At 41.9% G+C, this 14,395-nt stretch overlaps 1 protein-coding gene across 1 annotated transcript in view; it reads right to left on the minus strand.

The window, feature by feature from the left end:
• Window positions 1–2,579: 2,579 nt before the first annotated feature.
• The window catches only part of hmga2 (high mobility group AT-hook 2), a 36,703-nt gene continuing 24,887 nt past the window's right edge, over window positions 2,580–14,395 (minus strand). Inside the window, exons 4-5 of the mRNA XM_070853918.1 lie at window positions 8,809–8,841; window positions 2,580–2,732 (exon numbers count right to left, since the gene is read on the minus strand). Of these exons, the coding sequence (XP_070710019.1) occupies window positions 2,673–2,732; window positions 8,809–8,841 (93 nt within the window). The 3' untranslated portion in view covers window positions 2,580–2,672. The remainder of the gene's footprint in view (window positions 2,733–8,808; window positions 8,842–14,395) is intronic.

Consider the following 14,395-nt stretch of genomic DNA (forward strand, 5'->3'; position numbering starts at 1 on the left):
CTGCAAGGCAGACCAAGTCTGAGGATTTCTTTGCAGTGTGACATCAATAATGGAATCAAGGTTTTAAAGCTATGTTGCACAAACAGTAAACTGAGGGAAGCTATGAACATCGTTAATGTAAATCTGAACAAATGGTATACAGTAGTCTGTTGCAATGTCAAACAGTTTGGTAGTGGAGTACCGACAGGATTTTCTAGAACAATAAAAGAGGCGTCAGGCCACCAACAACAGGGAGCGCAAAGCAGAGGTCATGAAGTGCACTGATGTTCTGGTCTATCAAGCGCGGTGGGTCAAGTCTTGGCCTTCGCTGTTAAGAAATTAAAGCTTTAGATGCATACATGAGGCGTTGCTGGACTAGACTATCTACTCTTTATCATTTATCGCTCTTTTGTTCAGAACTAAATAAAAGAATTGTTTGCAATCTTCTAAAAGGTTCACAACCCAAACATCAGAATTTAGGCCTTATTTTCAAAGCAATTCATTGAAAGCAATGTTACTACGGGGGTAATCTGATGTCTCTTGAAGTAGGTGCACAGTTTATTATCATCTATTTTGTCCCTAAAATAAAGGTTGACAATCACAATAACCAATTTAATTTATGGGTCATTTAATGTTGTTCCATAGCAAATGTAAAGATTTTGATTGTCAGATGAATTTTTTAAACCGATCGAGATTGTTCGGGTCCCTTAGTGAATCTCTTTATACCCATCTTTTTGAAAAAGTGATTAAAAGTCAAAGATTTAATTCGTATCTGCAATTAACTTTATCTGAGAAGTCAGACACTCACAACCACATTCATTTGCGCAGCCTGCAGCTGTAACCTGAAAATGAAACTGAATAACGACAGCATTGATCTAAATTGAATATATGAATGAAAGTTTGTGCCCCATCAAAGGATGTCCAGTTTTAAAAATAGGAAAGTTAGCCTTTACTTAGGATATTCCAAAGGCTAAAGCTAACACGCTGCATTCACCTGATCATTTCACTAGTGAGGACTTGCCATCCTGTTAGTCATGTTAAACTACACAAAGACACCGTCCACTCTCGATCATAGAGTGGTGTTAGAGAGTGGCGCCACTAACAAACGATCTTTGGCTAAGTCCAGACATCAGCCTGCAGAAAACACGCTGACAAGACAAAGCCAAGGTTCATTTGAGGTTATAGAAGTAACTTACAGAAACTAACTCCAACCCAGAAAGCTAAATTAGCTACAGCTGGTATAATCTGCCGTTTTAAGATGAGAGGGCTTGTAAGAGTTTAGCAAAATAGGTACTTTGTCAAGGTGGAACTGGATCCAAAAGAGAAGAGGCTATCGGAACCCGAACCTAGATTTAATAGATTATTCAGAGCTGTGCTATATAAGCTATTGTGTTTTTCAAACAGCTGAAAGGAAGACACTTTAAGATGACAGATTAAAGTTATATAGATTATTAGGGAATTCAACTTTTTTTCTAAATGTAACGGTGATCCTTAGAAATGCAGTGCATATTAGTGGAATTTACAGGATTGGTTTAAGACTATTTTCCTATAATCGACATTAATCTATTAATGGAATTTTCCAAAGCAACTAATCTTCAACTAATGTTTGATGAAGGGCATGGTTGGATGTGGTTACAGGAGATACATCTGCACTGATGATTTAAACTAAATGTCAAGAGACCAGACTTGCACTGCAGGTTCACCCATGATGAACCTTCACACCGGGTGCTGTCCTTTCCTGCACATAACCAGAGAGAGCCGACACAATGAATGTAAAGTTGATGTATGGAGATGCTGATGGAGACTGACGTTAAATCTGAGCCATCGCTAACAACTTCAGCAAGATTTTTTATTCCAAATGTCTTCAAGCCAGCATGATGGATAAGTCACTGCCCTGAGGAAAGATCTCTGCGTCTCCCTGTCTTTGGTGGTCTTACACCAGTTTGGTTGAGGGGTGGACAAGTTGAGGGGCAGGGGGGGGGGGGGGAACACCGACATATTGGAACAGCAGACATTTCTGTAAGACAATCCCTGGCTGTTCAATGTCTGAAGAATCAGTCAACATGGACAAGGTGTGTGAAAAAGAGTGTGTGTGTGTGTGTAGAGACAGAGTGGCACTGTACCTTAGTACAAAGGTGTAGTCTTCAGAGTGATGCACCCCATAATGCTACTGCTCTCACTCATTTGATGATGCTCTCGAACCAGAAACCAAAACATCTGGGGTGGCGCCACACTTGCTCATCATGTCTGTCTGTGTTTGTTTTCAGTTTATTCTCACTGAGGAGTGTCGGTTTGTTGTACAAGGCTGATGATATGTCTGTCTTTGCCTGATTTGTGTCTGTTTTGACGGGCAGAATTTCCCAAGTTGAACTCTGCTTTTATCTGTTTCAGTCAATCCATAGCTAGCAGCAGTAGAATTGCTGAAGGCTTCATTTTGCTGTCCCCCATATTGCTGCATTTTTGTGTGGTGTATGTAGAAAATGTATCAAAGGAATTTAAAAATGCAGACATGTATTGGACATGTTGCCCGTTGAGCGACAGATCAGAGATGGAAATTCTCAAACTGAAATTAAACCAAGTAAAATAACGTGGAAAAAGTAAAAAAAAAAAAAAAAAAAAGAGTGGTCAAGGCAGTCTTTTCCCTTTGAAAGACCTGACAGCTGAATGAGGTAGAGGTTTCGCTGTGTGGAAGTTTAGTCCTCCTCTGGGGACTCTCCAGCCTCTTCTTCTTCTTCTTCTTCTTCTCCTTGTTCCTGTAAATAAAAACGAGATGATCAGTTCTGCCTTTTTTCATACCGGAGTGGCTCAGGTCTCAGTGTCAGTTAAAGATGAGGATGTCCACAAGCAGAGCTGCTCGGTCACATGTTCATACTGTAGGGTTAATGAAGCAGCTAATTCAGCAGAGTCAATAGTTAATCTCTGACCGGAAATAGTGTGAACCGTCGTACTGTCATGGTCCTGATTGCACAGTTTAGGTCAAGGCCACATTTCAGTTACTTAAAAGGGAACAAAGTTGTTGGTGGGATGAAAACACAAACTCGCTTCTGCGCTCAAAATCATTCAGCCCCCAGTGCAAATTAGGTGTATCAGCAAAATGTACAAACTTTCAGCTGTGTTCAATGAACAACTGAAGCAAGAACAATCTAAAGTCACGGGTGGTCTCTCCAAATTTAGCACAAAATGCCATTTTTACTGACACCTGCAGTCTCATTATTCATCCCCTTCCTGAGAAGCATCTTTAGTCCTTAGTGGAACGACCTGCTGCAAACGTGATGCACAGCCAGACACCAGGTTCTGACAGCGTTTCTGAGGAATCTCAGCCCATTCCTCATGAACAACAGCCTCCAGCTCTCTGATATTCTTGGGCTTGTGTGCAGCAGTCGTTTTCTTCAAACCCCACCGGAGACTCTCAGGTAGCATAGCCAGTGCTCCTTTAGCTTTGAACTTGCCAACTATGCTTCCAACAGCATCTTAAGGAACATTCAGTGCCTTCGCCGTCTTTTTGTATCCTTTTCCTTGTTCGTGCAAGGCAATGAGCTCCTCTCTCAACTTTATGGACAACTCTCTTGACTTACCCCTATTTCTAACGTGCCACTGTGAACAAACCCCTAAGTCAGTATTTGATAAGTAAAACTAACTAATGAGGCCCTTGATTAGTTGCATCAGGTGTGTTTGAGACACCTGATTTGCAAATGAGTGCTCTTAGGGGAGATTCTGTTCAGGGGGTTAAATAATTGAGACCGCAGTAGCCATTGAATGTGGCATATTGTGTTGAATTTGTGGAAACCACCTGTGTACTTCAATTGTTCTCGTTTGAATTGTTCATTGAACACGGCTGAAAGTTTGTACATTTTGCCAATTTACCTAATTTGCAAAAGGGGGGTTGAATATTTTTGAGTGCAAGTGTAATGTTATTTTCAGAAAAAGTTAAGCTGCACAGAAAATGCCATTCATTTCAACGGTACAATATGGAGTACTGCCATGTTTCTGCTACATAGTACAGCTCGGCTCAGCTGATTCCGACTATATTTGCTTTTGGTACCAGGTGCTTCATTTTCCACTGCAGTGCCCCCCCCCCCTCGTCAACGTAGGCTAAAGTCTCCGCTGGCTGTCATAATGACACCAGGAGAAACTTCCATTACATCATCTCCAACGCAACACAAGCACACAGGAACAATGGAGGAGTTCCCCTTCCTGCCTTTATTCGCTGAAAAACTCTAATCTACACTATACTGTGCTGTATTTACTGCCAAACGGACAACTTCCCTGCTAACCTTTCCCTGTGTTCCACTCCGTTACTGCCGCTCGCTCTCCCTCGCTCACTCGACTACACACTCGTTATGCACACACTTTACTCACAGAGAAAATACCATTCAGATTAGCAGTGAGCAAAACTGCATGATTTTCTGAAAGAAACTGGAGATGAAATTAAAGTTTCTCTGGACAAATACAGCCGATATAAAAGAAAATGTCTCAATCTGGCCGTTATTGCAATAGAAATAAAAGTTATAGTGTAGTTTTTTTTATGTTGTTTCCATGTGGATTTATAGATGTTCACCCAAATGTACACTGGAAAAAGTAGTTTCCCTGATTTTGTAAATGTTTGAAGTCTCAATCCTACAAATTGGAATTTTTTTGGATTTTGATGCATATTGTTTTGCTTCTCGGCAGCAACTGTTCCATCAAAGAGCTGTGTTTGTGAAGAAACAGAGCAAAACCTCAAGCTATTTTACTATTTCACTTCCCTCGAGCATATAAACTGTGTGATATTTAGATGGTTTTGCTGTGTATCTGGTATTTTCTTTCAGATTTCTTCATGTGAAAATCTGGTCTGAAAATGATGGATGGAAATGGACTCAGTGCAACAGTGTTAACGATGCCTCCCTCAATTTAGCTCCCCTTTCCCCAGCTGCTCAGTTTTTCAAAGTGTACGACGACCACTGTGACAACTAATGGTGGTGGAGGTGAGGAGAGGGGGGGCGCGACACCTTCCTCCTCCCTTCCTCAGATGAAAATGGATTTCATTTTCCACATGGCTTCATTTGAGTCAGGGAGGCTAAGTGACACAATTTATAACCCTCTTCTTTTCCCAGGCCGTGGCGATCGTGCACCCATTCACCCATTCCTGCAGCCGGTCATTCTGCAGCCCCAGCTCCACTCATTAGTGCTCTCACACTTCAGCCTTGCAAGTTTAACACTAAATGCTACCATGTGTGACACAGGGGCAAATTAGAGCAGCGGAGAAAGTAGGTGGTGTTGGTGCTGCTGCTAAGAATAATATTGCCAGAGACCAATCTTTGAACTCTGACAGGGTCAGTCATAGATAGCAGGTAGAACTCTTGTCTCCCTACTTTATGTTCAACCATTCATGTGAGAAATGAAACAGAATGAAACATCAAGCGGTGTAACTGCGGCGAGCCGAGGCCGTGACCGAGGCCCAATTCTATACTATCGAGGTATCAAGGCCATTTATTTGTCATTTACAAAAGGGTTGCAACGCTCCTGTCGGTCCCCAGAGTTAAAGAGATGACAGCTGGACTTTTGCTGTCATGCCCGCCTCCCTCTGGAATGACCTTTCTGCTTATATCGTACAGTCTGGCTCCATTGAACTCATTTCTCTCCCTTAAACTTTCACTTTCCGCTTTATCTTCACATAATTCAGGCCTCGCACCTGTTACCATTATCACTGCGGTGGGTCAGCCTCAGTCTGAAGGAATCTCTTACAGTTCGTCCTGCTGACAAGAATAAACTGCTAACTTTCTAATAACAGCTATATTTTCTCTAAAATTCTCTCTCTCTCTTTCTTTCACTGACCATTCCTGTGAAGAATGTCGATCGTATTTTATGATCTACACGTATCAGAAGTTTGGTCATTATGATTTGTTCACGCTCTGATGCTGTCGGTCTTGCTCTGCACACACATCTGTCTCCTGAAATTTAAATTTTACATGACTTGACAGAACACAAACGTAGAACATATATAAATAAATGATTACATTTAGAATAGAATACATAAAGCTATCTATATACATGCACGCATGACTGCCCAGGAAGTAATTCAGTGCATCTTAACGCTGGATCTGGGATGCTGGGATGGAGGCAGGTCTGTAAAGACGTGGCCACTAAAGTACCTGACCTCCCACTTCGTCTATTTCATTTTCCTGCAATCGGACATGAGCCTTAGGTCCGAGCTGTGTTAGCTATCTTACGAGGTTTTTTAGAGAGGAAAAAGGGGATCGTACATGCCTCGTGTACAATGATGCATCAACATTCATTTCATATCAGGAGCTCTGCGACTGATAGCTCATTTAGACAGAGGCCACAGTACGTGATGGGACGTGTATAATTTGGAACTGGGACACCATCTCTCCAACCACATGATGGTGACGCTATCATTCACTGGTTTGCTAACTGACCCAGAATTAAGCAGTGTACTATTGTGTTGCATTTTAGTGAGGATTGAGAGCTTTTTTTTTTTAAAATGAAAACGCTGGTTAGAGCAGAGAATTGCTGACATCTAATGCCTGTGTACTGCAGACTATACCAAACTTTAATCTCTAAACAGAAAGGTTCACACGGATGAAAATAATAGGTTTGTTTTTACACAAGAGAGAACAGGGCTTGGAAAAAACGGGGGAGGAGTCTCAGCTTAATTGTTGAAACTGTGCTGCCATGTGCATGTGTAAGGCTGTAGCTTCCGGTCGGGTCGTGCATCCACCCCGCCCCACCCTGCACTGGAGTGAAAGGGGTCTAAGGTTTTGTACAGGCTGGTGGTGGTGGTGGGGCTGAGATAAAGCAGCCTATCAAAGTGGGAGAGCTAAATGACATTTTTATGGCTTGCAGCTCCCAGGGCCTCCCAGCGCCTCCCAACTACCTCAGTCCTGTTCCCACACAGCCACAAATCAGAGCCGAGTTATGCATTCACACCAAGAAGTGGCCCGCACCAGCGAACAGAGGGAGGCTGCTGGATTCCTGGAGTGTGAGGGAATGCTGGGGGTGGGGGTCCTGTGTCATGTTTCACTTACTTATTACCATTTTGCTTTCATTCTCCCTCTGATGTAGGTGCTCACACCAACAACACAAAACAATACCTAATTATCTGCTACATGTTAACAGTCACACTTGGAAGAACTGCAGTTTACTTTGGAATTTCTCACTAAGAGCACCAGAAATACCTCAAGTCTCGTCGCACCTCTTTTCTTGCTATAGCGACTCTTGTACTTACAGATGAGACTTTTGTCAACACGAGAGCTTTTTAGCTACAGGCACAGTTCCCTCTGAGAGGCTTGACAAAAAAAAAAGCATTAATCAATCACTTAAACTGATGAAAAAGTGTGTGAACACACCTGAGGCACAAAACTATAGCAGCAACAACCAGTGTCAAGCCGATTATGAGTTGTCTGTGTGAGAAAAGTTGGATGTAGCACCATCAGTGCTGAAAAGCCTCTTAGGGAAGAGGGTGGGGAGGATGGATGGGGCAATAAAGGATGCATCTTTAACACAGCTACAACACCGCTATGCTTTTTCCCCACTAGAGGTGGGACAAAGAGTCAAATTCACGATATATATCATCACCTCTATCCCTGATGATTTTTAAAGTCATTTCCAAACACTGTAGCCTGAGAGTTGTCCTGCTTTTTGCCAGTTGTCTATTACTTTACTAAAATGTCGTTACGTCATGTCTCCTAGAGAGGGCACCAAACCAAACGACAGCTTGGTTCGTTTACAGGAAGTTAACACATACAGCATGGTGAGGAGAGTGGAAGCCAAGGAAGGTCCAACTGAGATACAAGATCTCTTCATCCAGGAAGTCTTGGATGAGACAGCAGTGTGAACAGGTTCACAGGCAGTATGGAGAAGCCACACAACCAAAGAGAACAGTTTTCACATTTAAAAAAAGTGGTTTCACAAGGCAGCACACATACAATACATAAAAAGGTACATAAGAGTTTTCACCTTCAAAGACAGTTTCACAGATAGAGCTCATACATAAAAACCAGACAAGGAGAAAATAGACCAGAGAGATATTTAAAACAGCAGGGCAGTTTGTAAAAGACCTTTAAAGGTAATCAAAGAGGGAAGTGCTTCTAAGGTAATGGCTTGCCCAAGGTGCATAAAAGTATAAAGCAGTTTTACCAAAGTCTGATTGCACCCTGGGGTCATTTAAAAGGATGATAATTAGATCTAGTGTTGCTGGTATGATATAAGGCTGGAGATATAAGAAGCAAAATGCGATGGTGAGTGTGAGCCTGCGCTTGTTAGAAAATGCAACGCAGTCATAAGTACAGTTATAAAAAGTCCTATACATATGCAGCCCCCTTAATCCCCTTAATTCTTTTTTTTTTTTTTACCACCAGTTCAAATGTGGAAATGAGGACTCCACAACTGCCATTACGCAGATGACTGCACAAACCAAAGGTGAATACACCTGGAATGTATGTGACGATAGCTGTAAAACATGTGCATGCATAACAGTGACACACTGATCCAGGCTGCGCGGCATGCACGTGTGATTTTGCTATGGAAACCATTCAGCACCATATCCCCAGCAATTTATGCCATTTCATTACAAACTCAATTTGCCTCAACTTGAAAAATATGAAAAAAACTGTGTACGAGAATACTTTTCTCTCGTATTCTGTATTAAATTGAGCCAGCACTGTCCATAAAAGTAAAAAGGTCAGAGAATTCTCGATTGTAATGTAGACCAACATATAGTCTAATGAGGATTACAAGGTCATTTGTTTTGCAAGGGTGAGTTGTAAATGTGTGTGTGTGTGTGTGTGTGTGTGTGTGTGTATTGCAAGCATGATCCTTAGGATCTCTTACCTGAGCAGACATTTTCTGGACAACTTGCTGTGGCTGCAAGAGATCGGAGGAGAGAAGTTAGTGTTGTTTCTCCACTTGCTGTCAGTCACAACAAGAACAGTTCCTCGCTGTTACTTCCAAAAAAAAAAAAAAAAGGAAGCCATGATCAGAGAGACAGAAGCCAGTATAGAGAAATTTAGAGAAATTTAAAGCCTGGTTGGTTCATGGTTAATCTGGAACCAGTAGCCAGTGACAAAGCAAAATCGATAGGGGTCATATGGAAGACGGTCATCGACAATCAAAGTGCTTCTATTCTTTCTACATGTTCACACTCAAAGGCAGGGTAAGAAGCCTGCCATCATAGTCTCCTCCTGGCTGCACACCACTGCTCCCTGATTTCTGTCTACTGTGTATTTTGCATTTAACTCCCTGCATAATGAATTACATAAATGGACACTAAGGTTCACACTTTTGAACGGTCACCCCTCAGAGACATTCACGGAGTTGCACTCTGTTGCTCACGTGGAAAATGATGGAAAGATAGCTGCATGAAGAATGAAAAAAAAGCAAGAGAGGAGAGAGATGTTCAAAACCCTGCTTGTTTTAATCCCACGCCTGGCCAATCGGGTAAATCAATGTAAAGTGAGCTAAAGAGTTGAGTGTCTGTTTTAAGGAAGGTGCAGAAAGGAGGTTTACGATCCTGTGAGTCTTCGATTCACCCACTCCAACATGTGTTTGAGGAAATAAGAGCACAGAGAAGAAACCCACACAGACTCGGAGAGCGTATACACAGAAAAATACGCTGTTGGGCGACAGCGACCGATCGCTTTACCAATGCATCATGGGTGTCCTAAAAAATTTGCATCTTTCTAAAGAAATTCAACAGCTGTGCCTGTAAGATCCCTTGATCCCTGAAAGAGTTTTGTACTAGCTCATGTGCAACTGTGCACCAACAATGCCTAAATACAATACTGACACATTCTCGATATTTTTGTAAATGCGTAACTGTGTATTATGACATGTGTAGAAGTCGGGTTTGAACCTGCCTTCAGCCTGGTCAGTAACAGAGTCATTAAACAGTTTAATGATTGTAGGCAAAGAGCCAAACAGAAGCAGCAGCGCACCGCAGGAGCATTTTGGCTCCAAGCGATCCATGGTTGGATGACGTCTGCAGAGGATGCAGCTGCCTCTCACACTCGCACATTGTGACCGTCTGGATGTCCTAATTGAATGACAACCTTTCTCAGCAAAGCCACAGGCAGGAATGTCAATTGTTTGGAAATTCATAATGCAGTTAAATTCTCTGAAATATCATCGCTAAAAGTGCCGAGAAGATTTAGATTTTTTTTGCTCGCATCTCTTGATGCAAATATAGCACGGACCACTGCAAGCACACCAGACCCACGCTCCGCTCCAGCTCCTCCCACAGCGTGGCAGTGAGGCACCAAAAATACAAATGGAGACAGGTGAAAAAATACCAACCGCATAACCAACACGAACTGAGACTCTGCAGCCACCGCTGAGGTTTCAGAAGCTTCTCCACCACATTTGTGTGTTTGCGTGTGTGTCATGTGAAAATTCTCAAATGTAAAGTGTCCTGGGGTGAAAATAAAATAAAAGTACGTTAACCCTTTATGACCTACCGTCTGCCAGAGCTCAGATCTTTTTTGGAGCATTTTAATTTGCTATACATCAATACAACCCTTATATACGGTGGCCGGGAGGTGCAAAACAATTTTACAATACGAGAAACACTTTTGCAAAGCTGGAGACAAATTTACATTTTAGAAAACATTTTTACAAATCAGAAAACAAAATTACATTGCCATAACACATTTACAAGTCCTGAGACAAATTTACAAACATTTAAAAAGTTACTTGTAAATTTGTTTCGGACGCAAGTAACTTTTTCAACCGGAAAGGGAATGTACCAACTGTCGAGTAGAACCGGAAGTGATAAGGAGTTCATGGCGACCCACGATGGACGGCAGTCAAGCGGTCTTTTGCCCGTTTTGTGGCGATTAACGCGGTACATTCCCTTTCCGGTTGAAAAAGTTACTTGTAAATTTGTCTCGGCGTTTGTAAAAGTGTTTCACGTCTTGTAAATTTGTTTTCTCAAATGTAAATTTGTCTCAGGACTTGTAAATGTGTTATGGCAATGTAATTTTGTTTTCTGATTTGTAAAAATGTTTTCTAAAATGTAAAGTTGTCTCCAGCTTTGTAAAAGTGTTTCTTGTATTGTAAAATTGTTTTGCACCTCCCGGCCACCGTACTTATATCCCAAATTTTAATAATATGTATAGACACTCTGTCCAGACTAACTAAATACATTTGACTTTTTACACATATTTTTCTAAATACAGAAACGTCATACCTGTATCCCTCAAAATTGTAACAGTAACGTGTATTCCAACGTAGGAAGCGCTGTGAACACCCGCGGTCTGGACTATGATGTTTTTGTTATGCGTGCTTTATACTGGATTTCTGCAAACACATTAGTGGAAGGAAACAGCGCTCTGGGACACGTTGAATGCATGAATGTGAAAGAGTAACTCCTCGGGTTTCATGTGCAAAAAGAATTACTGCTTATTTTATATTTCTTATTTGGTTGCAATTCTGCCGGCATTGAAAAATAGATATGCAAATGGCATCGTGGGCGAACAACACGAAGAACATTGTGTTTGACTTTTTGAGGTCTTTTTTCACATTCAGCATATTCACTACCACTGTTCTACCCTCAACACTGTTTTCATGTATATTTATGTGTAACCACCCTCCCCCCTGTTGTCTCAGAACTCGCACTGCAATGACAATGAAGTTGAATCTAATCTAAAACACACTGTGGGGTGAAGGAGGTCCCCGAACAAGCTGAAGCTGGACCGGAGCTGAACAGCTGAGCACTCCAATAGCTCTGGGAATGTAAAAAGAAAATGTAGAGTCCCTGGTGCTTGTAAGGCTGGCCAGCTGCTGGCCCTGAGAAGAGAGTACCGTGTCCCTAAACCCCCACACCCACCCAAGATCAGTTCAAACAGCTGGTGTTTTCTGTGCCAGCTCTGCCTGGAATGTCAGCTGGCCTAAACACAGTAATGGAGTCTATGTCAACACCATCCTGCATGGGGGTGTGCGAGCTGCAGTGAGGGAAACATTTGGAAGCTGGTGCACACAGAGCGGAGGATGCAGACCCTGAACACTACCAGGCTCCCCCATCTGAAAAACGCCATGAGCTTTTTCCCCTCCTTGGGTACCAGACCACTCCTGTCCTGCTGCCTCTTCAGCCCTGCTCTGTTCTGCCTGGACTCTCTGTGATGATCTGCTTCTGTGCTGTGCTGCTCACATGTTCTTATATTCGTTTTTTTTGTGTTATTACTTTATCTAAAAACTAAAGACATAAAACAAGCACAAAGTTAGCAAAGTGCGAGAATTATATTATAATTTATTTCCTGTATTTTTTGTTTTTTGTTGTCTAATCATTTTGATTCCATATCTCATCATTCCAAGACTCATAACACTGACTTTGTCACAATTATGATACTTCTTCATCAAAGTCATCCTCAGTCATCAAAGTTAGGATTTTGATTATCACCAGGATTTGGATTTTGCATCATTCCACATTTTTACTTGTGTTCAGTAGTTCCCGAAATCATTATGGATTTTATTTGAGAAATAAGTCTTACAGTCAGTACAATTTTGAATTAAGAACCAGCTGAAGCACCATGGGCATTAGGGAGCCTCAGGATATTCATCTATCCTTTATATTTTTGTAGATGTGCGCAATTTAATGTCCCCCCCTCCCCTAATTTCAAATAAACCAATCAGAAACACGACGTGATTTGGAATGTCCGTCAGACTGAATGTAGTTACAATAACCATTAAGGCAAAGGATGAAGAGTCCTCTGTGTTTTTACGGTCTGAAAGTAATAAAATCCACAGCAGCAGTTGTATTGCATCTGGGACAAAGTACTCCAAAATAACCATCAGTGAAACCCAATCCCTTTAAGTACAGGAGTCACTCCTGCTAGTAGAGCCGCCAGTTCCCTCTCTCTTTAACACAAAAGATCGCAGCATTGTCTGTCACATGCTCTGGCAGCTCTTTGATGTTGCCTGGGCTCAACACTATGAATCGCTGAGGACCGCAGCAGCAGCTGCTGCTTGGCCCTACAAGTGATTTGGGGCGCAGCTTCGGGCTTAGCATGAGAGCAGTGCGGGCAACCATTCAAAGGTATGCTAGGTAAGTATGACTAAAAGTAGGAGTCCTATGGTGGGGACCCCATCTCAGCTGAAACCCAATCCCCTCACTGCTCCAAGAATGTGGCGCTCCAGGCTCTCAGCTCTACAACCACCCAGCAGCCTCTTTTCAGGACTCTTCCTCTGATCAAAGGGGGGAAATGCCTCTGCTCTGTTGAGCACCTTGAACAGGCCACCATCCACAAGAAAAAAAAAAAAAAAAACCCACCTATGAGGTCTTCACTTGTTCCAAAAGGAAGAAGAATGAATGTTTCGCATCAGATTAAGAAAAGCACGTAAGGAAAACTTTTCACAACTATTATTAACATATTATGATGTAAACTTCTACGAGGTGGAGCTAATCATGAAAAACTACAGGACACGCTCACATGTTTTTGTTTTAGCGTTTTAAAGTGAGAACAATCTGGTCGCACAAAAGTATTTAAGCACCGTTTCAGAAATAATCTCCGTCCACGCTAACAGGCCTGAAAGCGCACAACACAAAAACATTATATTCCAGCGCTCCATGTAGGGCTGATAAAGCCGGGTGGTGTTGAAAATAACAGCTCGCATGTTGCACGTGTAGTCAGCAGTAGCTTTATAACAGGCGGAATTTATCTGCACAACAGCTGCATAGACAGAAAGGTCAGCAACACGTGTACTTCAATGTCCATCTTGAATTAGTCGAAACTGATGTCTTAATGATGCAGGGTGACCTCACCACAACTGTCCAATCAATGCGTCACCTGTCACAGTCTGTATATGATGTTCACACCTTGTGGTTCGTTTCTAAACAGTCAGTGTGACCACAAACCAGACCAGAACTAAAACACAACCCTGTAAAAAAAAAAACCCGATGGAACAGATTTGTTTCTATCTTAATCAATCCAGCTGTCTCCAGCTGTTTGTCTGTGCACAACAGTTAAAGTGATGCTCATACAAAAGAAAATCAGACCAGTAAAAAGCTGAGATGTGAACCGAACACGAGAAAAGTTAAAATACAAAGAAACATCTGAATGATCTGCAGCGTAGAAAAGCCTTCAAAACTGTTATTTGCATTAATCACTGTACATTACTAAATTAAATTAGCACCATAACATCACCACAAACACCCTCACCGGTGAAGCATTCTTTTTTTCCAAAAATGTATTTTATTGTGCCTACTTCTATGCTTTAATATGCAGTCACATGTATAATAATGCATGCATACCATGAATAAGTGTATAATATCTGATATATCTGTGATTATGTAAGTGTGCCTGTCTGTATACAGTACATGTACAGTGTGTACTGCAGGTGTTCCTGCTCTGCTGTCCCTTCAGTCTGAGTGTTAATTATCCCATAAGATAGGTGCTGCTGCTGTTTGCTCTGGTTAACCGTTACT

Source organism: Pempheris klunzingeri, chromosome 22, assembly GCF_042242105.1.
Source record: "Pempheris klunzingeri isolate RE-2024b chromosome 22, fPemKlu1.hap1, whole genome shotgun sequence".
NCBI classification, from domain to species: domain Eukaryota; kingdom Metazoa; phylum Chordata; class Actinopteri; order Acropomatiformes; family Pempheridae; genus Pempheris; species Pempheris klunzingeri.